The 26454-nt window shown below is 42.7% G+C and overlaps 3 protein-coding genes across 3 annotated transcripts in view; 1 reads left to right on the top strand and 2 right to left on the bottom strand.

Moving 5' to 3' along the window:
• Positions 1 to 1424, top strand: part of LOC143281080 (uncharacterized) — a 5340-nt gene extending 3916 nt beyond the window's left edge. The window contains exon 6 of the mRNA XM_076586015.1: positions 1 to 1424. This exon is cut by the window's left edge and continues 382 nt beyond it. The gene's annotated coding sequence lies outside the window, so the exon portion shown is untranslated.
• On the bottom strand, positions 1150 to 12493 carry LOC143281081 (calmodulin). Its single transcript, XM_076586016.1, has 6 exons — positions 12338 to 12493; positions 7200 to 7230; positions 6635 to 6778; positions 5949 to 6191; positions 5121 to 5191; positions 1150 to 1837 (listed from the first exon to the last, which is right to left on the bottom strand). The coding sequence occupies exons 1-5, from the start codon at positions 12338 to 12340 to the stop codon at positions 5163 to 5165; spliced, it is 450 nt and encodes a 149-aa protein (XP_076442131.1). The 5' UTR covers positions 12341 to 12493; the 3' UTR covers positions 1150 to 1837; positions 5121 to 5162.
• Positions 12494 to 19115: 6622 nt separating this feature from the next.
• On the bottom strand, positions 19116 to 26239 carry LOC143281078 (calmodulin-2). Its single transcript, XM_076586014.1, has 6 exons — positions 26066 to 26239; positions 24305 to 24335; positions 22492 to 22635; positions 21347 to 21589; positions 20611 to 20681; positions 19116 to 19820 (listed from the first exon to the last, which is right to left on the bottom strand). The coding sequence occupies exons 1-5, from the start codon at positions 26066 to 26068 to the stop codon at positions 20653 to 20655; spliced, it is 450 nt and encodes a 149-aa protein (XP_076442129.1). The 5' UTR covers positions 26069 to 26239; the 3' UTR covers positions 19116 to 19820; positions 20611 to 20652.
• Positions 26240 to 26454: the final 215 nt, after the last annotated feature.

Below are 26454 nucleotides of genomic sequence, written 5' to 3'. Positions count from 1 at the left end.
CCTTTTCATTTCACCTAGTTAGACTTTCTCCAGCCTTTTTCAAGAAATGTGCTTCAGATTTGTCCCGCATCTTGCTTCTTCACTTGAATTGTTTTCTTCTGGGAGTTTTATTATTATTGAAACCGCAATAACTAACTTCAAATGTTTTCTTTGCGAATTTCCTGTGGCAATTTTTCCCCTGTACACGGAAAAGTCGGCTGTGTGTAGGGTAAGCTGGAGGGAGAGAAGTTGGGAGAGTGAGGAGATTATTTCAAACTTTCCCTGGGACTTTAGAAATAATACACACATGCATACACACACAGTCGACTAAAAACTTATTTTTTCTGATTCAGATTTCAGATATGGCTTATTCTTCCAATTTGCCCTCTCTGATCTACATCGACAACAAAGAGTAAACACATACTTACAGCAAGAGAGAGAGAGAGAGAGAGAGAGGGGGGGGGGGGGTGAGAGGGAGAGAGAGGGGGGGGGACAGTTTATTCAATAAAGGCCATGGCCCCTCAAGAAGGGGGGTACAGTGAACCAGTACTGAAAAAAACCCAAAAAAACTGCAAATGAAAATCTCGAAATTGGATAATGCACAACTAATGAATTAACGAAAAACACTGGGGGATTTAAAAGCCTTATATGAAGTAAATAGCAAACTGTTTTATAGTAGTTTCGTTACTTGATGACAAACATGGCACGTCAAAATTTAGAGAGATATGATGATGATGATGATATTTTGTAGACCGTTGTACGAACTTACGTTGTCCACCCACCACACTGCATCATTTTGTTAATGAACTCGTTTGTTGTAAATGTGTTTGTCATATTTCAATATACAAACGTCGCATGCGCAGTGTGTTTGTGTGTGAACTACAGAATTCCAGTTCTTTATTCAATTCAAATAAATTCAAGCATGGTTTTCTGTAGTTTGGGATGATGGGCCCATCAGAGTTTGAATGGAAACCTGTTTGGCTCATTTGCAACTGTATGTTTGTAAATCAGAGAATCTTCGCTTTCACAGAACACTTCAACATTCATGCGTCGAGTGCATTGTCCTGCGTGACTTGTGCTAACGTTGAAATCGTAAATACTGAGAGGTATGAGAGAAAGGATGGAAACCTCACTGAAAAAAACAAGTTACATGCAGCCAACAAAAGCAGGTTCGTTTCAATTTTGTTTATTCAGAGTGCAAACGCTCAGCATAGGAATCAGTTGTAAAGAAGTCAGAAAAAGCAAGCATATAATACTTCTTTCCCCAAGACGGAAAAAACATTCTTCCCTGTCAGAGCTACCACATTTCATATAAAGAAAAAGCTAACAACCTGTGCAGATTCGCAGCACATTCATATCACATCTTCATATTCGTCAAAATCTTATATTTCTCAAAATATTATCCAAACAGAAACCCCTCCATGCCATCCCTCCTCTTGCAAAAATGTTCATTTCTCTATCAACCTTGACTTAACTTTGAACTTTTAAAAGAGATTTCATAACTCAGCTAGAAAACAAGGTTGGCGTCCTCTTTACCAACTTCAAAGAGTTCACAATAAACAATATATACAGATCTGCATCGGGTGGTTTTCATTTTAACGTTCTTCACATTGCCAAAAGTTCACAGATCCACGATTCTGTGATGACGACGATGATGTACTGTACATGGAAAACTGATGTGGCGAAGATTTCACAGAAATGGAATGCATAGCTTAGTAGATAGGTACAGTGAGTTTACAGTCCAAGCAATTTCCATCCCCATGACAAGGCGAACGGCACACTGTGGTTTGGAGGAGTCACGAGCACCTGATGCAGGTCTGCTCTCTTCCTGTCCTCACGGCTGCTGCCTTCATGGCTCCTGAAAATGTCGGGAAAAAAAACGTATTTGTCTGTGCATATACAGCGTGTGTATTATGTGTGTGCAAAGTGTGAAGGCATCCAGAAAACCTTGTCAACAGCACACATAAAGCATTTAGGATTTAAAAGACCTGACCAAACAGAAACAAAGCAAAGTCAGTACCATTCAAGACAAAGCCGGCGACTGTCTCACAAAGGAAAAGGACATACAAGGTACTGCTGTGAACTCTACAACAGAGCAAAGGATTTCCAAGTGTGTGCTTGACTGGATGAAGCATCGACATGATCTGGCATAGAAACCTCCACCGAAATAAAAAGTTGATCGCCAGCCACAACATAACCATCACTGCCGATATCTGTGTCAATGGACTGAAGTAAAGAACTGTTTAACAGTTCACCTGGGATCCATCATTAGCAATGAAGGATTTAAACCAGAAATGATCTCAAGGGTAGCAAAGGCAACATGAACATTGTTTATGCATGCACAAACTTCACGTGGAGAGAAGGAGAGAAAGAGAGAGAGAGAGAGAGAGAGAGAGAGAGAGAGAGAGAGAGAGAGAGAGAGAGAGAGAGAGAGAGAGAGAGAGAGAGAGAGAGAGAGAGAATCAGGTCCAAATGTCAACAATTTCCATTCAGGAAGCGCCAAAAATCGGTCTTGGTTTAATTTTTAACCTGAAAAACTCATCAGCACAGGGGAACGAATAGGGACGGGGGAGGAGGAGTGTAAAGATTCCTTAATAAATGTTCATGTTTCTAATGAGGAGACCAGCACAGCCAGCCATTTTTGTTTTGCACTGTAAAATTCTTTCAGACTTGCTGTTTGATCCTGACAAGAAGCATTCCCACTTAAGTGAAGGGGAATCCCTATAATTTAGCAGATACCTTTAAAAAAAACAACAACAAAAAACCAACTTTAAGCGAAGAGAAACTTCCTGTAATTCGGCAGATACCTCTTTTTGTGTAGAATCTGTCAAATACTTATATGTTGCCTAGCCCCAGCTTGACATTCAGGCGTTTGAGTGCTTTCATGCCCTGATGCCGTCTCTTGGGCTGGATGCGGAGGTCGAGCTTGGAGACGATAAGGCGGTGGTCTGTCCAGCACTCGGCGCCGCACATGGCCCTCGTGACTCGTACGTCCTGCCTGTCCCTCTTCCTGACGATGACAAAGTCGATGAGATGCCAATGCCCAGAGCGAGGATGCATCCATGACATCCTATTACGGATAGGGAGGCAGAAGATGGTGTTTGTGATAAGAAGGTCGTGCTCGGCACATGTCTGGAGAAGTAGTTCGCCATTGCTGTTACGGTTACCAACCCCATGCTTCCCAATCACGCTTTCTCAGGAGGTGCTGTCACTACCAACTCTCGCGTTAAATTCACCAAGAATTATGAGCTTGTCTGCGTTGGGAACAGTGGTGATGACAGCGTTCAGGTCCTCGTAGAACATGTCCTTGATCTCATCCGGGTTGGTCATGGTGGGCGCGTAGGCGCTGACAATGGTGGTAAACTTCTTTCCGTTGCAAAAAGGGAGTTTCATCGTCATCAGGCGATCGTTCACTCCTTTCGGGGGACCAGCCAGCTTGCCAACGAGGGTTGTCTTCACTGCGAAGCCAACTCCAGCCTCACGTCTCTCCTCAGGTCCGCGACCACTCCAAAAGAAGGTGTAGCCTGCGCCTCGCTCACAGAGTTCGCCTTCTTCTGCCAGTCTGGTCTCACTTAAGGCAGCGATGTCGATGTTGTACCTGGCTAATTCACTCGCAATGAGTGCTGTGCGTCTCTGTGGTCTGGCTGAGTCGCCTCTGTCCAGAAGCGTACGCACGTTCCATGTGGCAATGGTCAATGGGGTGCTCCTTGTTTTCTTCTTTCTTTCCTTTGTGTGTCGACCGCTTGAGTAGGGTCCCAGTCAGCCGCGGTATGCTGACTAGGGTGGTGTGGAGCAGGCAACGTTTAGGGCACCTTTTCTAGCCCCTTCCTCATGCCATGGAGGTGAGCAGTGCTGTCCTGAAGAGGGCTGCTCAGTCGCTCAGGGGGGCTGCCGATCTCCACCGCTGCTCCAGTCGGTGAAAAACGAACTTATGGCCTGAGCCGCCTGTGTGCAGGTCCGCGGCTACGACTGCCAGTGTACCCACACCTGTCGCTTCGTCGCTCGCCTGTCGCCACAGGGCTTCGGAAAAATGATGGTATTGGATGAAGGATGACTGATGACTTGCGCGATGACTTTGTTTATGGTGAGGAGGAGTTGCGTACAGTCGACCTCACTCTCTTGTCTGAGACCGTCTGTATCCAGTGGCAAGAGAGGTCAAGACGACTGGAGATGGAAACGGATGCAGTGGATGACCACGATGTCCTATGTGCCTCATCCTGCCCTCAGCACTCCACAGTGCTCTGCTGCAACCGCCTTCCTCTCCGTTGAACCATGAAAAGTCCGCCGCAGAGTCCGCCGGATCCAGTCTTCACATACTTGGGTAGACAAGCCCTAACTCACCGAGGGTTTGAGACCCGTCGGCTACCCTCACCTAGGTTAGCCAGCCGGCCAAAGCCGTTGCCCGGGGGTTGGGCGCTGCCGCATGCTAGCAGCTTCTAGGACCCATAGGTGAGAGCTGGGTGCCGGTGGGGACAAACAGTGGACGAACCACTCCCGGACGAGCGTGACAACCCCCCCCCCCCCCCAGAGGTACTACCCCTCCCGTGCACCGCTTAACCCACCAAATACTTATATAAGCATCCACTGAAGACAGATAATATAGATTTTTGAATAGTCTAAATTACTTAAGGGCCAGTAACAGAGAATAATTATCCAAGTGTGTGTGTGTGTGTGTGTGTGTGTGTGTGTGTGTGTGTGGACACTAATCCTGGACAAAACTGAACAAAAGTCAATATTCTGATCAGATTTAAAAAGATTCAAAACACAGAAAACCTGAGACAACAAAGCGGCTTTCCATTGCTAATATAGATAATCAACTTTAATAAATACACTTTAAAAGGAAATGAGTTAAGATGCTTTTCCCAAAGACCAAAATTCATTCAGAAAAGTAGCAGCAAACTGATACATTGCAACCACTGACTTTTCGTGTTGTTTACAGTCTGGCAGAACAAGCAGGTTATATTACCTGGACAGAACATGATATAAAATTCCATGTAACACTGTACTACACGAGAATATGACAGTACATGATGGTTCATGATAGTGCACAAAACACATGTCAGTACGACACATGTGCAACACAGTGCAGTATAGTTCAAGAGCACAGTGCAACAATGTAGTGCAATAGCAACTGGACTGACCTGCATGTAGAGGAATCACTGGCTGTTGGAGGAGTCACCGGGTTACTTGCTGGTCATCATTTTCACAAACTCTGTGAAACACATTAATTTGGGCATAAGGTTATACACGTAGGCACATAGAAAAACAACAAATTGACATGTACTGGTCTGTATGTTACTGTAAAAAAACATGTGTTGATCTATTATTTGGTTATCTCCCATGCTTTGGCTAACGTGACGAGTATTTCATTTCGCGTTTGTCTGTTGGCGTCGTAAAAAGGGAGACAATCGTCATGAGAAAAAGCGTCGCCCCAACTCCCTTTAAAAATGGTGAAATTGTAACAAGTTTACTTTCCGTTGAAATGCCGTGCCATTAAAACCAAAAGATATGATTATGTTGAATCAGAATAAAGCTAGATCAACTTCAAGACACTCAACAACAAAAGCTGATCACAAGGTTCTTTTGGGGACCACTGTATCTGGCAGGGGCGCAATGTTTTACTAAGTAAACAATTCAGACAAGGCCAGCCATCTGCTCTGGCAATTGTATGATAATCGTGTACGACTATGACTCCTCAGAACGGCAGAAGTGGTAACTGCTGTCCCGACTATCTGAACTAGAAATTGATTATAGCGGAGAGTGTCGTACCCAAGTTACACCCTCCACTCTCTCGGCCATGAGGGCTATCGGACTGATGGGTGTTGGGATTGTGCTCCAAGACCAACTCGCCCCCAAGGCTGCAGCACTAAGAACCAGAACAGTCTTGTCTACAAGTTTAAGGTCATAGTCCTTCACAAAATACAAAGCTGTAAATGAATTTCCATGCAGTAGGGAGGAAAAAACCTTACCTTCATAGTTGACCTGACCATCCCCGTCAATGTCGGCCTCCCGGATCATCTCGTCCACCTCCTCGTCCGTCAGCTTCTCGCCCAGGTTGGTCATCACGTGCCTCAGCTCAGCAGCACTGATGAAGCCGTTGCCATCCTTGTCGAACACCCTGAAAGCTTCCCGGATCTCCTCCTCACTGTCCGTGTCCTTCATCTTACGGGCCATCATCGTCAGAAACTCGGGGAAGTCGATGGTGCCGTTGCCTGGGGAGAAAAACGTATAGTTTGATTTTTTTTTCTTTTCTAACAATTGCACGATTCTGCCCCATGTTACAAATTTAATGCTTTTTCCGTGACACCTATTTTTCCATTATTTATTGTTGTTTTTATTGATAAAATAAACGGCCATTGCAAAACCAGTTTGGCGTTTTTTGACAGAATCCGTTTCAAGTCTCCCTATCTACATATACTGGATTTTATTTCTGCAGGTGACAATTATGTGAGACCGAGTTCTGATCAGGATGAAGTAATTATCGTCTGTTCTTGGTAGTAATGTATACAATGCCCCTTCACAGAGTACACAGCCACTTTGGAAGGCGGCTTTCTTTTTCCATTGAGTGCGAGCAACCACGATTATAATTTTTTCCCCCCGGAAGAGGTGGAGGGGTGGGGTGGTGGAGGTTTTAGTGGTGCCCAAACTGACGTACCATCAGCATCCACCTCGTTGATCATGTCCTGGAGCTCGGCCTCCGTGGGGTTCTGTCCCAGGGACCTCATGACTGTGCCCAGCTCCTTGGTGGTGATGGTGCCGTCCCCGTCCTTGTCGAACAGCGAGAACGCCTCCTTGAACTCTGCACACGGCAAAAGCTTCCATGGATACAGCCTGCATTCATCGCCACTGATATAGGAAACTACGCTATACAGAGTGCAGGATTATAAATAATCCTCACACTTACAGAGTGTAAACCTGTAGCACTTCAATGTACAGGTCTATCAAACAGGGGAAACGCGTCATGTGTTCGCGTAGCATGTGCCGGATGAGAATGTACCTATCTATCAATGCCATTAGATCTGATACCCTCACAATGTTTGGATTACGAGTTCGAATGTATACTATTCAAATTTTAGAGTCAGAGAGATTCACAAAAATATGAATGTGACAGAGAACATTTTGATAAACTGAAATGTAGACACCTGACTATCAAGAAGTACCATAATAAGCGATCACGCACTAACACACGCAAACTCGCACTCAGTTGTTTTGTCCCTTACCAGCGATCTGTTCCTCTGTCAGCTGATCGGCCTGCAATAAGAAAAAAGACAAACTGTCATGTTACAAACAGTAGTAAATGGCGATTTGTTTGGAGCACCTCTACGGCTGAGCGCAATGCTCCTTGCCAAATGTCGACTGTCTTATCACTCAGTGAAAATATGTTAAAAATCGACAAACACCATATATCGAGCTGAACAGACACAGGCAGAACTTCACACACAGTACCAATAGGGCATAGTTCCGATACAACCCAGTTCCAATAGGTTTCAATTCCCTTTGGGGCCAGTGCAGGACAGCAACATCTCGGTCCCTTTCTGACCAGAGGAAGAAAAGCTGACAGATGGCACTGGGACCTAATGGAATCATGGCTGTGATTGAAGTTGATTCCACTGTGTCACCAGTTCCATAAAGGCCCATTTCCTACAGGACACAATACTACGACGCACTGGTGCTGGGGCGCAATCGAATGACTTTCAGAAGAAAAAGTTTATTCCATTAGGTCCCAGTACCAGATTGGGCCTTACGGGAACCGGGCCTCAACAGTACTGTCGGTTCCCCAGTGGCTTTATCCCTAAGAATGACTGGCAGTGGGGATGGATATTACTTCTTGATTTCGGCTCCGTGCACTTCGCGGACCGAGAAACAGGGCTGATTACATTTGGTTAACGGCCGTGTGAACGGTTCTAAACTTGTCTCAAGTAACAAAAGACTGTTTAGTATAATCTATCAATGGGATGAGGGACACTAACACTAAATACAACAAACAGATAAAAGCAATAAAAAACGTGACAACATGCGCGTTTGTTGAGGATTTTGCACAAACAATTGTTACCAACCGTGAATGTTGAAACATTCATATATACTTGTCTTGCCAGTTCTTGCTGAGAAAATCTCAATGGCATCAGAGAACTTTCGCATTATATTGTCAATGCCATCTGAAGAATGTTTTGAAAATCGGGAAATAATTGATAAGACGATCTCAAGTCGATTGTGGGTACATACGTCATTTTTCAAGAAAATATAGTTTATCCTATAGAAATCCACACGATTTACATAGCCGGTCTTTCCTAGTTATGCTGCAATAACGTCCTCCCTGAAGAGGTGCGTTTAGAGCATTAAGGAGATGGTAACTAGCCCAAGTGAAGGAAAAGCCAGAACAGGCAGTTGAGTGTCACAGCTTGTCCGAATCGTCGAACCAGAAAGACATCCACTGACCCATGACCAAACTACTTACACTACACATTGTCACGAACACAACCCGCGTGTAGTGTTTCGCGTCAACCTTGACTTGTCCTTACTTCAGGTTTCAACAACCAGCCGTCAGGCGTTTTGTATCGATTATAAGGAAAGGCTGATCTACCATCAAGGCAAGGAAGTATACGCTCGCGCACACACACACACACGTGCAGAAAATGTGGTGGTGGGGAGGAGAGCGAGAGGGAGGAGGGGGCGGGGGTGAGACAATGACAAGGGGAGGGAGATTTCACCCGTTCACAGCACACACCAGCCAATGGTCTGTCTTTGTCGGTAAAAGATCTTGTTGAAATCCCCGCTTGGCTTTCTTTTTAAAACAAATATACCCCATTTCCTGACTGACAGAAACAGAGAGACCTAGAGGAGGTATGTCTCACATTTAACACATGCATTTTATACTGAAGTCCCGCAAACAAATTAACGTCTGGCTGTTTCCTCCATCTCATTCACTCCAGAACCGATAAAAACGGTAAAAAAACAACAAAACAAAACAAACCAAACAAACAAAACCAAAAAAAAAACACACAAAAAACCGGAACAAGTGCACACAAACGCGGTCTGCAAACATTACCTCATTACTGATCAATGTTATAACATTTAAAAAATCATTAAATGTAGGACCTTCAGCGAGATCGCTTTCTGATCTAGTGTGAATTCATGTGCACACGCATTCGGAGTTATCACAGCTGCCACCTGAAGCACAAACTCTATGAATAAACTATGTCGAGATGTGATGGGATCCCAGTACAACATATCCAAAAGCACTAATGCTTACCTCTTGTTCTTCCATGAATAAAAATTATTTCAATGACTCCGAATCATTTGCTCCAAACGTAATAAAATATTTCATTCAGAAACTTTCTAGATAGTGAAATACACAACTTGACCAACAAATAATTGCAGAGAACCAACGCAATTTCCAAAATCTCACGTTATAATCGATCAGGCACGCGAAACAGAGAAAAACAAAGGTGTATAACACTCACAGAATGATTATTGCAAGGGAGGAAAAAAAGTTATTGTGTGGAAGAGAGAGAGAGAGGGGGGGGGGGCATTGAGAGAGAGAGTGAGAGAGAGAGAGAGAGAGAGAGAGTGTGTGTGTGTGTGTGTGTGTGTGAGAGAGAGAGAGAGGGAGACGCATTGTATTAGTCATCATATTCAGGTGGGCGTCATATTACATGCACCTTGCACCACCTGCACGTGGTCCTCAGGCCCGACCTCTTCAGGACACGAACCACACACTGAACACTCAACTTTCACTGTTCACTGTCGGTCTGAAGGTCACAAAACTGCACAGGCGCTTGTTGGGGAAGCGTTTATAAAGGCTTTCAACTTCAACGTGCAGTATCAATATCAAACGTAAGATTCAGGGTACATGGATTACCACGCCTGTGTGTTTCTTCATTACACATGTACGTGTTTAACCATGACATAGCGTAATGTACATCTTTCTCTGTGTGCGCGCGAATGCGTGAAAATGTGTTGAGTTGCTATCAGCTGTGGAAATGGGCTCCAACAGGTGTCACGTGTGTTAATCGACTGTCCCCACGTATGCTGTTGATGGTTACAATTTATGAAAACTTCCATAAATGTTAGAAATTCACTTATACCTAATTGTTTATGTCACCATAGAAACGCTCATCTGTTCAGCACACAAAGTAAACAATGATCTGTGTCAGCAAATCTAAAAGTTTGAAATCCTCACTTGGCTGATCTTAAAGCCAATTTTACCAGCATATCTTATGCCCCCCTTGTGTCTTCTGCAATATATGTAAATGCAAAAACGTACAAATATATTATCTACAACTTTAAAACATATTTGCATATCGACAGTACAGAACTGTATTTTCTTATAAACGCTCAGAGCTCATCATTCGGGTTTCTTTCCATATACATGAAGCTAAATTACATGTATGACAATAATTGCTATTACTGTGGAAATATGTCGGTCTGAGGTCACCTAAATCTTTGCGTATACATCAAAAACACATACTTGTACGCCTCAATGCATACCCCATTATGTCGTGTCAACTACCAGTACCGCCTGTGAAAGTAAGGTTGTACACGGCTGGCGTCCTGCCGCGTTTGTTTGCTCGAGAAATGCAGGCAACCTTTTTCAGTTGCCAATCCCCCCTGCCTTTCACAAACAATGGTGGAAAGTGGGTAAAACCAGCCATGTTGTGAGACGAATTAGAGTTGTCATTTTAGGATGTGTCAGTCAGCTAGGTGGTTCTGCACGAGGCGGATGAAGGGCGTGGGTGGTGGTGGGGACACATAGGAATCCAGCTGCTTTTACAAAACCTCTGCCGAAAAACGAAATGACAAAGGTTCTACCCTTCAGCCTTACATCCCCACCATTTCCCTCCCATGCTCACAACCACCCAGGCAAAATGGAAAAAAATCGACTTTTGAATAAAAAGGTAAAAAGTAAGCCAGATAACATTTTCTTTTCGTATCCGTTCTATTTTCTGAAAAAAAAGAGACGAGAATGGATATATGGGAATACTTAAAACTTTTTTTTTTTAAATTTTAAATCAAATACTGTGAATGATCGAGAAATCTGCAAAAGAATATATTTCTTGATAATCATCGTTGAGGAGATGCTACAAATAAATAAATACAGACACACTAGCACTCATCCCCCCTCCCCTTCTGATAGACGTTAAATTAATTATAAACCACACACACACGTACACAGCTACAGCACCGAGCGAGCGAGCGAGCAGTCAGTGAGAGAGACATACACAGACAGACAGGCACAGAGAGAGAGAGAGAGAAACTGTTATAAGACGGAGGTGGAATAAGCATGCATATGCTTTTTTACGTCCTGCCCTCAGGACAAAGAGAAATAAAATCAAAATATTCACAAAGTAACAAAAGATTATAGAAATACACAGAGATAGATAGATAGATAGAGAGAGAGAGAGAGAGGACAAGATAAAATTATTTTCGAGGATAACAGATAAGCGCTGGCGCGCTTTTTTTTCATCCAGTCCCCGCCCCGAAACAGGGTCTACACAACACAATACTACATTGTATATGTCATTGCATGCACTACACAATGCTACTTAAAGTCATAGAATGCGAATACTATAGTCTACTACATAAAGGCATAAGCATGGTAAAAATAAGATACACACACACACACACACACGCGCGTGCACACACAGTTTCAAAACATTAAAAAATTGTCATATCGTATATGATTCAAAACATTCAAAACCGTCCCTATCGTATGACTCAGTCATCGCCACGATGCGGCAGATAATGTGAGGTATCTATGTACATCGCTAGGTGTTTCAGCAAAACAATGTCGAGTACTATGGGCTGAGTACCAGTATCCTGCTTCAACATTCGATGGGTGTGGTCCGACATTATCCCCAACTTTTCCCGCTCCCTCTTCTTTCATACACACACGCGCACACAAATTTGCTGTCATGAAATATGCTCTAGACATCAACACAATGTGCAATCTTTCACGAGCACAAATTTCTACTAAATGCCACTAACATTCAAACAAGAGAAACCCCCGGCCTACACTGTGCACGATATTGAGCTTAACACAACACATGAAGGGAACTTCCATGAACCACGGTATTAACTCATCCAGACAATTTTTAATTGATAGCAAGTTGAACTTACCAACGGTTCTATTGAGTTTAACACTGTTTCCTTTATCTAGGTATCCGTTTTAATCAAAAACATTACTGATTTTGGAACTGGGAGTGTTCTCTCACTTGGACCAGCGATAAGCAGACGACACGCTGACAAAACCCGCCAAATCATTTCGTTTGTCTATCAAAATAAGTTTTAAAAGAATTCACATCCCATAAATTCCAAAAAGCAAGTTTTTAGCTGTACATGCATCATTTCTGAAACTTACCATGGTAGATCTTGAAGGTAGTCAAAGACAAAAAGAGTAGGCAACACAACCCGAAAACACGACGATGTGGAGTGCGAATGAGAAGTTTCCAGTTGAGCGCGGAAAGGTGGGCTGGTCAGAGTTTGCCGCAATGCGACACTGACGAAAAATGGGACACCTCACTTGGCGTGGTTAAGGTGGCCAAGTGTGGAGGCGGGCAAACCGAGAGAGAGAGAGAGAGAGTGTGTGTGTGTGATGGAGAAGGGGGGAGCGTTCGTGTGTGTGTGTGTGTTGGGGGGTGGGTGGGGGTAGGGTAAGGAGGATCACTTGTGTGTGTGTGTTAGGGATCGAGAAGGAGTGTGTGTGTGTGTTGGGGGGTGGGTTGGGCGGGGTAAGGAGGATCGCGCGCTTGTGTGTGTGTGTGTGTGTGTGTGTGTGTTAGGGATCGAGAGGGAGCGTGTGTAGAGGGGGGTGGGGGGTGGGGATCTTTCCATTTCCTTCTTTGTGCAAACACGTGGTAGCTATGCGAGGCCAAACCTGCCAAACTTGACCCTGTTGGCCTTCGCGTTCTGTTCACTTCTTTTGATAATGATAATAATTTTAACTTCTCCGGCGATTGTTTTTGAGCATTGCGTTATGAAGAAGTACAGGTGTTTGTATCTGCGTTGGCGGAACTTGATGCTGTGCGTACACGCGCGCACACATGCCAAATACCTAACCTCACACAGGTGTCACACAAATGCCCACTGAGACGCCCATGACAGGCCTACACACACACACACACACACACACACACACAGAGTGTTACACCACACTGACGTTCACATACCTGAGTACACACAGTGTGATAGGTATACTTACGCGCACACATAACCACGTTGGGTTACGCTGCTGGTCAGGCATCTGCTTGGCAGATGTGGTGTAGCGAACCACATGTGGATTTGACCGAACGCAGTGACACATCCTTGAGCTACTGACACTGATACAACCATGCACACTCATACAGTGTCACATACAGTGTCACACACACACACACACACACACACACACACACACACACACACACACACACACACACACACACACACACACACACACACACACACACACACACACTGCGCAACTTCGCTTCTTTTGTTTATCAACTGACCACGGTTAGAGAACAATCTGACCATGAGAACAAAAGTTGATGGTCTGAATTTAATCCCAACGTGGACGGGAAGGAGCATGCAGTTTGGTGTGTGTGTGTGTGTGTGTGTGTGTGTGTGTGTGTGTGCAGCATTAGCTCGTACACTTTACTTTTTTTCTTTTTCTGTTTTTTTTTTTTTTAACGTCTTTCCATTCTAAATGATATAAAACGTGGAAAAGGTTCAGGAGGGGGAGGGGAAAGGGTGGGAGAGCAAGGACGGAGGCCGGACGGGGTGGAGGTATGACTGCGTGTGTGCGTGTAGGCTTGTGTGCATGTGCGTTCGAGCGCGCGCCACGGTGTATGTGTGTGCGCGCGTGAGTGCCAGCGAACCTTATTTCATTCCTTCAGCTGTGAACCTTCACAGTTCCAGACAAGATAAAAACTCCCAAGCAATTTTGTGATTCATGTAGTGTGCGGGCTTCCTGACCACTGTATCTCCTCAGCTGTTGCTGTCTAACAACTCTGCCAGTGGAATCTCACATAAAAAGGCCAAGTGGTCAGTTAAGTGTTGTCCACACAGTTTTGTCCGCATTCTCCGCCAAGTGTTGCACGGGTCGGCCTCGCGTTAACGCAGGTATTCTTAGCCAGGTTTTAGTCCACGTTACGAAGCGTGAAATTAGAGTAATTAGCGTTGATTAAACAGCCGTTGACCCATTACAGATCCACACATTAAAACTCTGTGGAGGTCTACATTCTCACGTCATCTTCTCGTGCACCTGGAGCCTCTACTTCACGTTTACAGTGTGACGTAATAATTCGAAATGATGTAAAACATTAATCGTCAAAGAAGATTCTCTCTTTCTCTGTCACTCTGGACTAAAGCTTTGGGTCAATTTCAATGCAAGCAATATTATTGTCAGTAATAATTCGAAATGATGTAAAACATTCAGATTCAAAGAAGATTCTCTCTTTCCCTGTCTCTGTCACTCTGGACTAAAGCTTTGCGTCAATTTCAATGCAAGCAATATTATTGTCAGCGTATTTTGCGCAGAATAAAGAGATCGAGGTTCTACAGATAGGCCTATGGTCGGGAATGACAATTCTATTTCGTTGTTCCGGAACGCCTTTGATGAATAAAAAGACGTGCCATAAAAAGCTTCGCGCGTCTGCGGTTGGTGACTGACAAGACCACGGACGTGGGTGTAAACCTGAGGTGTTTGCCAGAGCCTCTATCTGGACAATGCAATGTCAACCAATGTGAATTAAGATTAGTGGCCGGGAGCCCGGGACACTTCAATGACACCATTCGTTCTATTGGTGTCCGAGCACTATCGATACTTTGTTTTGTACAGTGGACAGTTGTATAGTGGACTGTGGAGGGAGGGGTGAAGTTGGGGAAGGTGTCTGGGGGAGAATGTTTCAAACTTTCCAAAAACCACTCTCTGTTTTATGTTTCAGTGTCAAAGACGCGTGGATTTTCTTGCCCAGTTAACATTGATTTTGTTACTGAAGTTAAATGTTTCAGGCCGCGTGAATAGTGGACCCGGACCCGCCCGTCCGGCGGAGAGAAAAAAAAACCCTGCATGGGCAAATCCCTTTATTTTGCGAGCTCACTGGAGAAGGTCCAGACCAAGGCGTGAATAGTGGACTTAGCGGGTTGTCTATTCACAGCCGTGATTTATCCGGTTGTGCGAACCGTGTTTTTTCTCGGCAGGTCAAGTAATGTAAAACTAATCCCGATGGGGAAAAAAATCTTATATATATATATATATATATATATATGTGTGTGTGTGTGTGTGTGTGTGACCAAGCGCTATGCTTGCTCCAATATTTGCCTCACGCACAAGCTGTATTAGCTTGCCTTACGCACAAGCTGTATTAGCAGACGACGTTTTTCCCTCCTTACCCGCGCCCAGAATGTGTGACGTCATTCCGCTTACATCATTTTGTCCTCGCCAGACCACCTGCTGACGGCTCGACCAGTGTCGCGTCGCGGTACGTCATTGGCTGAGAAGAAACTTGTGTTTCTGTTCCACCGTAATTTATTAATAACTCTTTTGTCAGAGCAGTAAACTACAAGTATTATATACTGGCAGAATCGTCGCGATTCCATCTTTAAATTTATTCCATTTATGTTTGCCTACGTTAAACTGATTTAACGCAGTTTGTAATTTTCAGCGACGAGCTCGTTAAAACTGACCCTGTTCAGGTGAATTAAATTAAGATTATAAATTCATCTTAAATAACCAACACTTCATTTTATACTCATTATAAAGTAGGTGTTGAGCTCTTTCTTTTGCAACTTATCCGACGTAAATCAGTTTAGAAATCATTTAGAAATCTGTCACTGAACACCTTTAAACAAACACAATTGTCATCGGATTCTCCGTGATTAGTGACGATCTGCTCGCAAGCACACGTGACGGCCTTTGCGGTCCGCTAAACTTGCATAAATTGGCACAGTGAGGGATGAGTGGCACAGTGAGGGATGAGTGGTTTTGACCTTAAGGGTGTAGATGCCAATAGGTCGTTAAACTCCAATAGACGATGAGTGGTCATTTCATACCTGGTCAGTCACCTGACCTGCTCTCTCTCTCTCTCTCTCTTGCTGCGTTGAGCAGTGTGTTGTGTCGTATGTGCCCCCACAACGGCTGACACCTCGCTACGTATTGCTGTAAGTACTAGTGTGTAGAATGTGTTGATTTGTAAATTGTATTGCTCGACACAGTACTTGTGTTCATATGAGTATGTTCAGTTAATTCTTTGTTCAGTTATTGCTTTGACATGTTAGTCACAGCTCGGCTATGATTGATCTAGAAAATTGCCATGTCGTCTATGCTCGTAGCAGTATTCCATTTGATTCTTCTTAACGTCACAGTCAGTGACGTCTCTGGACACAGATAGTTTGTTCCAGAATGTTCTAGTGAGTGCATAAAGTTCATTCACCACTTAATGGTTAAGCCATGATGGTTCTTCACTTAATATCTGGTCTATCAGTTTGCCAGTATTATATCTAAGCCACTGATTCTCTATCTTGTTTGTTATTCAGGTATTATCTTTCATGCTAATATCAGTTGTACTGCTACAGTGCGCTCAGTACTCTAAGATGTGTGTAGTATCCTGCTGTTGTGATTACAAGATAGTGTTGGATTAATATCAGTTATTGGTTAAAACCACCTGATATGTATCAGTCTGTTAATTGTAATTTAGTTGTCATGCTGCTTACTATACGGCTTACTCCAGTATAGTGCAACATGATAAACTGATTCATTTGAGTCACTTTGACACAGTATAAGCTTTACCTAATCTATACTGTCAGTGTACTTTCACCAAGTCAGCATCGCTTCAATCACTTTAACTGCACTATTTAAATGTATTAGGAATGTCATTTGATGTCAGTGTTTGGTCTTCACACATATGCAATACCAAGTGGTAATCTTTCCATGTAATATGTATACATGTGCTTTATTATTCACTTGTGCCGACATGGTGTGCTAATGACATTTGTTTGTGTCATTCCAGGCACTGTCTTCTCTTTTTATCTTCTCTTTCTTATGTTATCTTCTTAGTTTTCTTTTCTTATGTTCTTATAACTATTGTAAATAAAACAATAGAATAACCCCATTTGTGACTGGCCTCTATATGTTCCTGGCCTGTGCGTGGGATCTTGTCTATCCTTTCAATTAATCACATTTAGTTAAGTCTTTTGTGCCGTACCCTTCAAGAACCACTCGGGACACGGCCACATATATATATATAATAAAACAAAGTTGAAAACCAACACCTATTTTGTTAAACAAAAAAATAAAAATCTGCATTTTCGCTGCCACCCGGCAGTTGTGTATGTGCACATCACTCTTTTTCACTCTCACTCTCTGTACCTCCCTGATTGTGTACGTGTAACCACCACCACAACAAACCATACATACATACACATACATATATATGACTGCGATTAGTTTTTTCGACATTTGATCAAGCTCAAGTGTCTGAACTCCTTCCCGTATTTTGTCAAGGCCTGACAAAGCGCGTTGGGTTACGCTGCTGGTCAGGCATCTGCTTGACAGATGTGGTGTAGCGTATATGGATTTGTCCGAACGCAGTGACGCCTCCTTGAGCCACTGAAACTGAAACTGTCACGCGCGTCATTTTGTTGTAGTGTTTCCAAGGAAACGCGTCTGGGCAGCCGGTTTCGGCGGGCCCGGCAACCGGGCATGTCACGGCCGTTTCCGTACGTCATGTTCATGTTCTAGTTTGGTTGTGCCAAATCAATATGTGTGCTGTTGTGTATGCTCGAACCAAAGGACAAATGTATATGGATTTACAGACAATAATATTGTATATTATCTTCACGTTACCCAATTATTCAACTCAATATATTTTCCCTCCTCTTTGCTCATGTGTGTGTCTGTGTGCGCGCGCAATCGCATTTTTTACAGCAGAGTTGGTGTAACTTATATGGATCTGTACGAATGACACCATGAAACTGAAACTAAGCTCATCAGTTATCACTTGGTACAGTCCCAGTAGGCATACTGCAGCTGGAGTTCACGTGGTGAGGGAGTGGTATAGTGGCCCTCGTTCATTATCTAATGGGTGTTAACAACACTAACATTTGTTTCAGTACGGACTACATCTCCCGCGATATATATATATATATATATAATCTTTGGCACATCTCCATGAAGCGAAACACGAATGGCGAAAATTAAGTCTCTCCATGCGTGTGTTAGTGTTCTGTTGCGAGACAATCTTTTTTTCTTTTTATACAAATTACATACAGTCATCGCTTGCCCTGATACCTCTTTCTGCATAATTGTCAAATGTTTTCCCAGACTAATCAAATCCATCTGGCCCCTGTGTTTTAGAGAGGGCTGCCTAACCCGTCACTAAAAAACAACCAACCAACCCAAAACCACCTCTGTTGCAGTACAGAATGTCACACTGGGTCATATCTATTATACATTTTATTATTATCTATATGTCCGCTTTTGAAGAAATTGTCACCATATGTGAATGATTGTTTGAAGCCGGGTCCGAGTGGTCACTTTTTGTGACATAGGTGTACAAAGTGAGAATGCCAGCACAATGGTACTGCTGACAAATGCCCGGCCACTACTCCCAGCATTTAGTGACTCCAGTACAAAGGAGCTAGACACCATCACTGCCCTCACTTACCAGATCTGTTATACAGAAGATGGCACTTTTGTGGGGACTGAGAGAGTGCTCAGCATCAGTGTCGATAACCCGGAGTCAATAGTTCAGGTGACCTCCGTCCCGTCCACTTACCTCAGTTCATCAGCTGGACAGTCTGTGAATGACAGCACTCGCACTGGCTGTAATCATGTTCGCCACACTTCCCCGCTGTCCGAAGATTTACGAGTACTGTGCAAAATCTTTCAGTTTTTAATTCTATGCAAGCATGTGTTGCTATTGTTTGGGCTGATTGGTTCAGTCTGTATGGAAACCCGTGTTGTGCGTTGTGTACTCGTGTTTGTAAATCTGATAGTCTTCACAATTACATTTACAGAACATTGACATTTGTTATTGTAGTACACAGTGCTGTTGTGTGACGCTGCTTCACGTGTTGCAATAAATACAGAGTTACGTCAGGAAGAGCAGAAACAGTCTGAAACCACGCCCCAAGTTAACGCAGCCAACAAAAATACGTTCATTTTAATTGCTTTTAATCAGTGTGCGAACACTCAGCATATAAATCAATTGTAAATTACAGTCATAAAAAAGCAAAGATGCAATACCCCCTTCTCAAGTCGAAAAACGATCTTCCTTGTCAAAGCACCAAATATTATGCTTCAAACAATTGAAAAAAAACTTCATGCAAAGAAAACGCCTACAGCTGTGTATATTTATAGCACACACATATCACAACTTCGTATTTTCAAAATGTTATCCGAACAGAAATTCCATGGCCATCCCCTCCCCTTTCAAAAACGTTCATCTCTCTCTACCTGAACATAACTTTAAACTTTTTATAGATTAACATCTCAGCTATGAAGCAAGATTATCCCCCTTCTTCCAGTTTGAACGAGATCACATAAAACACACAGAGACCTGCATCAGATGGTGTTCTTTTTATATAGATATTTTTATTGCCAAACGTTTACAGATCCCCTGATGGATGGTATATTCTGTGATGATGACGATGATGTGTTGTCCATGAAAAAGTGTGATGTGGTGAAGACTTCGTAGAAATGGAATGCATAGTTGAGAGTAGATAGGTACAGTGAGTTTACAGTCCAAGTATTTCCATCCTTATGACAAGGCCAGTGGCACAGTGTGGTTTGGAGGAGTCACGTGCAGACGTTGCAGGTCTGCTCTGTTCCCCCGTCTTCAAGACTGCTGCCTTCATGGTTTCTGAAAATGTGTTAAAATATATAGTACTGTAGCTTTAAGCAGCAACTTAACATATTGACGCTTAAAAATGATTTATGAACGTTCTACAAGTGTTGTTGCATAAACGTGATGTCTGTGCGTGCGTGTGTGTGAGTGTGTGTGTCCCAGCCTTTTCATTTTCCATAAGGGGAAGAAACGCCAAAAGTTAGGCCTGAATTATCTTTTTTATTCTTAAAAGAAAAGGAAAGAAAGAAAAACAAGCAAAAACAACCCATTTGCGACCATAGAAGAATGGGGGTAACGCAGTGTTTTAAAGTTCTCAATAAATGCTCATTCAACTGTTTGTTTCTCGAAAAATATTTAGCACAGCAAGCGACAGATGTTTTGCTCTGTGAATTGCTAACCAGGCTTGCTACTTGCTCCTGAATTCAACAAAAGCATTTCTACTTCATTCAGAGCGAAGAGGAACACCCCATAATTTGGCAGGTACCTTTTTTTTGGTTTATAATCAGATACTAACATGAGCACCCACTTCAGAGAAAACATTCTATATAACATAAAAGGGTAAATTTTCTCTCAGATAAACTGAAAAATATTGGATGTGACACGCAAGTGCCAGAAACGACGGATAATGGTCCAAGGGAATTTGTGTGTGTGTGTGTGTGTGTGTGTGTGTGTGTGTGTGTGTGTGTAAGTAAGAATATCCTCCCCACTGGGCACCAGTCTTGAGCAAAATTAATTTTACTAAACATATCGGTGCAGTACAGTGCATTACAGTACAACAATGCAGTGCAATAGCCACTAGACTGACCTGCATGTAGAGGAATCACTGGCTGTTGGAGGAGTCACCGGTTTACTTGGAAGTCATCATTTGCACAAACTCTGCAAAACACATTTGGATATAAGGTAACGTGGAAAATACTCAGAATAGTGCCTGTTCACGTATTTACATGTTACTCCACTAGAGAGCGTGGGACGGGAAGGGAATGTGATACAGAAATTACCTGCACATAATTATTCAAACCCATCAAAATATCAGTCAATATTCTTTATTCAAACTTTGCACAATTATGCATAAACACTACAATGGCGAAGGAAACCTATGTCGTGTGTGTGACAACGCAAGTGTTTTGACAGACACTGATCGAACTGAAGGTTTTATCTTCAAATATTGCAATGTCTGTTCGACATACCTTTCATTTCAGAAAAAAAACACACACTCAGCTTTGAAATCAGTGATACGTTGAATAATTTCAACGAATTGCACGCGTTTGGTTTTCTCTCGGATTTTACTGTTTAGGTAATGCTACACACTTGCACGAGATAAATTACTTTCGATTAAAATGCCACAGAATGAAAATAAATTATAATGAAACGATAATGCACCAATTTATTAAACAATATTTACACCTTTATTTTAGTTTGGGGAAACGTTTTAAGGGGCGAAATGTCTTGCTGGTGACACGAGTAACACTTTGCTCTGACAACACAATGCAAAATCATAAATCCTACAGGAAGGGAGAGAGAGAAAAAAAAGTGAACCTTACCTTCATAGTTGACCTGACCATCCCCGTCAATGTCGGCCTCCCTGATCATCTCGTCCACCTCCTCGTCCGTCAGCTTCTCGCCCAGGTTGGTCATCACGTGCCTCAGCTCAGCAGCACTGATGAAGCCGTTGCCATCCTTGTCGAACACCCTGAAAGCTTCCCGGATCTCCTCCTCACTGTCCGTGTCCTTCATCTTACGGGCCATCATCGTCAGGAACTCGGGGAAGTCGATGGTGCCGTTGCCTGGGTAGAAAAACATACAGTGGTTTGTTTCACCATCTCGTGAGATTATGTATTACGCAACTTGAATATTCTGCATTATCATAAATTCGATGCATTTTCAACTTCTAGAAATAAAATGTCCACAACACCATCAACGTTTCCCAAGTATCAACGTTTCCTATGTGGTGAAAAACAAAAACACAAACAAAAAGCCATTTTATCGTTAGTCGGGCGTTTTGGTAGAACTATAATCAGGCCTCTCTCACTGCGTATAATGGATTTTGTGTTTGACTGTGGCAGTAATGCGAGACCCGTGTTTTGATCAGGATGTAGTAACTTTTGCCTGCTCTGCTGGTACCATAAAATGCCTCTTTTACGGAAGAACGTACAGCCTCTTTGGAAGGGGACAAACTCTCCGCCTTTTTCCTTTGAAGTGCTGTTAACGACGATTGTCTTTTCCATTTCCGAAACTGACCTACGCTGATATGTTCGAGTTCGGGACAACAGCTGGTGATGAGGAACACAGCTGATCTCAAGAGACATTCTCTGTGACTTCGATTTTGATGTTACTAGCTTGTATTGCACACATAAAGAAAAGAGGTAAACATTTATTGCGTGGTTAAGAAATGTGTAAATTATGCAATGCTAAAATAAACAAAACGCGATTCTCTTTGTCTCGAATCAATTCTTTTATCACATAACTTTGAATTAAGGAGAAATCCACTCAATGCATCCAAAACATCTTTATATAGCATGCTGCCAATATGCAGGGTATGAACTCTGTGATAATGGGTGCCAGTGTTATCGTTTATTCGTAAGTATAATGATCGGTCAGAGCTGAGCTAATACATGGATCTTACTACTACGGACACATGCATGTGTGTTTGGAGGGTGAGGCTGTAGTGGTGCCCAAACTGACGTACCATCAGCATCCACCTCGTTGATCATGTCCTGGAGCTCGGCCTCCGTGGGGTTCTGTCCCAGGGACCTCATGACTGTGCCCAGCTCCTTGGTGGTGATGGTGCCGTCCCCGTCCTTGTCGAACAGCGAGAACGCCTCCTTGAACTCTGCACACGGAAACAATAATTTTTATCTAAAACCTTGACACCGCTAAGATTAGTGAAATAGGAAAACTTCAAGTTTCCCAAGTCAAAATCAGAATACAGAACGTGAACTATGGACACTACAAACACACAAATGAAAGCCTAGCGAAAAAAATGACATTGTGAGTGCTATCAAATATATTCAAAATGTTTATGTTAATGTACTGTCACAGCTGTCAATGAGTTTTAAACTTTGACAGTTTCCAACGTCTCCAGAAAGATTAAATATCCATGGTGTCCTGAACTGGTAAAACCGGATCAAGTGACAGTGACCTGTAATATTTATCTGTTGAACAGATTCTCTTTTCCGAATGGAACATACTCTTAAGTCTTTCCTAGCTGGGACTGAAGGAATAAGAACTGTTTAGTTATTCTCTTTGGGGTCAACTCTATATTCCCCCAAATTATCTTTCAGCCAGGTCTACATTCCCCAAAATGTACTAAATCTGGGTCAATGTTCCCTCACTGCTGACTGCTGTTGACCACAACCCAACAGTGCTCAGACTGCGTTGTCACATCTGTGCATTATGATGTCAGGGCAGGTGACAGCTGCCTGACCACTAGCAGAGTTCAGCCTGCATCACTTTGTGATGGTCATGCTACTTTGGGGCGTCTTGGCAGGATTTCACTATTAGCTGACCACCACTGACTACTGTTGACTATTACTTGCCACTGCTGTCCAGTACTAGCCACTACGTAAAAATATTCTGATTTCGTTATTTTGTCACATTTGTGCATGCCATTATCAAGACTTCCTAGTATGTATAGGGTATAAAAAAAAGTTTGACTGCCTGGGTTCCTAGTATGTATTTTACCGTAAACTGACCACTGACCACCAATAACCCCTCACCACTGCTGACTGACAACCGCAAACGCTGACCACAACCGACCACCACTTACCACTGCTGATCACTATATACTGACCATCACTACTGACCGCCGCCCACCACTAACCATTGACAACGGACCTACACTAACCACTATGTACTGACCACCAGCAACCACTGACCATCGTTGCCCAATGACCACCACTGACTGCTGACCACCGACCACTACAAACCAGCACCCAGATGTGACTGATTAAACATACATCGACCTGGGGGAATACAGGCCTGGGGACACACACCTGAGGGATAATAGACATGCTCCCGTTCTGTTCTTTTTGCCAATCATCTTATCTACAAGTCAACTGTTGGATTCAGCTTTACATCAGTCTGTGTGGAACAAGTTTTATTTCCCTTTAATAATCCTATCAGCTGCAACAACACTGGAGGATAGAACAATGCTGTTCCCAGATGTATTGTCTGGAAACTTTAGTACCACCAAATCCATTGTGTAGCACCCGAATATATAAAATATAAATCTATTAATAAATGGGGAAAAAAAGCAAGTTACCAGTGCATTTCCCATAATTACATTAACGGATTGATCAATGTAAATTAAATCTGATACTGTCACAAGTTCCAGAAATGTTAAGGTTACTGAATCGTATGCGTTTCAATTTTTCTGAAAGAGTGGGGGAGTTGGGAGATTTAAAAGAAAAAACGTACATACATCCCCTGACAAACAATTACCTCTATGATATTCAGGGTCATGGACACACAGACACACACACACACGCTTTGTTCCTTACCAGCGATCTGTTCCTCGGTCAGCTGATCGGCCTGGAATTAAAAAAAACAAAACAAAAAAACAACAACAACAAACAATTAAAAACAAGGCAAACACTCATGTTACAAATATCCGGTAGAACAGAAACCGAGGAAGCCGAGCACCACAGAATTAAGCACAATAAAACAAGCCCTGCTCTATTTCTGATGTGTATTTTTGACTTACTTGTGTAAACAAAGTGAGTCTATGTTTTAACCCGGTGTTCGGTTGTCTCTGTGTGTGTGTGTGTGTGTGTGTGTGTGTGTGTGTGTGTGTGTGTGTCCGTGGCAAACTTTAACATTGACATTTTCTCTGCAAATACTTTGTCAGTTGACACCAAATTAGGCATAAAAATAGGAAAAATTCAGTTCTTTCCAGTCATCTTGTTTAAAACAATATTGCACCTCTGGGATGGGCACAAAAAAAAAAAAAAAAAAAATGAAGCCTAATTATATGCAAACTGCATTTACTGTTATATTTATATTTTTTGTATTATCTAAACTTGGCACTTTGATCTGATATTCTGACCCAACAACAAGAGCAGTCATTATCATTTTTTGTTCAAACAGGAACTTCTTTTGCTAAGCATGGAAGTTTTATTTATTTTGCAAACGTTTTGGTGCAGATAGTAAAAAAAGGGAAATTACTCTAATTAATGCTAGGGGACTTAATTCGAATCTGGTTAGGACTTTTTTTTTAACGCGAAGCTTTATAACAAATACAGAACACGTTTTAACGATTAGATTTTTTTAAAAGTGTATCACAAGTGAGTCTTGAAGACCTTGCCTCTCTTGTTTTTCATTATTATTTTCAGATAAAAGTGACAAGTATCTCGCTGCTGTTATTATGTTGTGTAATTAATTTATACTATAATCAAACGATTCGACACCATACTATAATTGAAACGAGCGAACACGATCAAGTTATGCTGGAGAGAGAGACAGAGAGAGGGAGAGAGAGAGAATTTTTGAGGGCAATACAGATAGCGATTGGTGTACTTAAAAAAAATCCAGTCTCCGCTCTGAATAGGATATACACAATACTAAATGATAATGACATAAGCATTCAAATAATACAATATACTATAAAACTTAAGTCCACTACATATGTATAGGAATGCTATGAGCAGAAATCCGTGTTCTGAATGTCACGGTTATACGGCAAAGTGGATTTCCGGCATTTTAGTGAAATAATGCAGCCAGTGTGTGGCCTGCTTCAATGTTCTACACATGCATATATTTCAGATTACAAACACCAGACAATGGCGTGGTCTGACGTCTCCATTCCCCACTTCCTTCCATTCTATTTTGCTAAAATTGGACATTATCACCCCCACCTCACCCCCCACGCACACACCCGCCCATACCAATTTCATGTGCATTTTGACAACATGCAAACAAGAAAAAACGCCGGCACACACACTGCAGAGATTACACCACAGGAGCCTTCCACGTATCACAAAGTCGAGACAAACTAAAATCGATAATTTCAAATTATTCTAAAGAACACTGGGGTTTAAAAATCCATTTTGATAAACTACAACTAGATTTTGTCTATAAGAAAGTTAACTGCACTAAAATGAGATAAGCAGACGACACAACAAAAACCCGCCAATTCATTTAAAAGATTTTTTTCAGTCTGTCTAGCTCAGGTTAAAAAAATATTAACATCATACATATCATGAACATTTCTTCATTCGCGTAAATGTGTTAACACAAACAGATGTATATATTCCTGAACTTACCATGATGGATTCTGAAGATGATCGAAGAGACAACAGCAGACGACACAACCCGTAAACAAGGAAAACGTGGATCGAATGAGGACCGCGCGAAAAGGCAGCTGGAATATTAATGGTCAGAAAGTGTCCCAGATACCCCCGTTGTTCGTCGAGTTTGCCGCAATGCGACAACGACGAAAATGGGACACCTCACCAGCAGGTGGGGGCTGGAAAACGGTGGGGGCGGGCGTAGCTACTGAGAGGGGTGGGGGTGGGGCTGGGGTTGTCTCGTATCCATTTACTTCCATGTACAAACATTGTCAGCGCCGTTGCCTCTGCCAAGCCTGCCCCCTGCAGGTATATCAGTTTAATTGGAGTTTTGCTTCACTTTGTTAATTTCAAAATTTCCACGA

This window comes from Babylonia areolata, chromosome 4, assembly GCF_041734735.1.
Source record: "Babylonia areolata isolate BAREFJ2019XMU chromosome 4, ASM4173473v1, whole genome shotgun sequence".
NCBI lineage: Eukaryota > Metazoa > Mollusca > Gastropoda > Neogastropoda > Buccinidae > Babylonia > Babylonia areolata.
The sequence above is the reverse complement of the archived record's forward strand: the minus strand, read 5'-3'. Positions and strand labels throughout refer to the sequence as shown.

Excerpts from the sequence above, each read along its gene's own strand:
- LOC143281078 (XM_076586014.1), bottom strand. Across the intron at positions 22,636-24,304 it reads GACCGAGGAACAGATCGCTG|AGTTCAAGGAGGCGTTCTCG; the intron begins GTAAGGAACAAA and ends TTCCGTGTGCAG. Across the intron at positions 20,682-21,346 it reads TGGTCAGGTCAACTATGAAG|AGTTTGTGCAAATGATGACT; the intron begins GTAAGGTTCACT and ends TGTGTTTTGCAG.
- LOC143281081 (XM_076586016.1), bottom strand. Across the intron at positions 6,779-7,199 it reads GACAGAGGAACAGATCGCTG|AGTTCAAGGAGGCGTTCTCG; the intron begins GTAAGGGACAAA and ends TGCCGTGTGCAG. Across the intron at positions 6,192-6,634 it reads CAACGAGGTGGATGCTGATG|GCAACGGCACCATCGACTTC; the intron begins GTACGTCAGTTT and ends TTTTCTCCCCAG.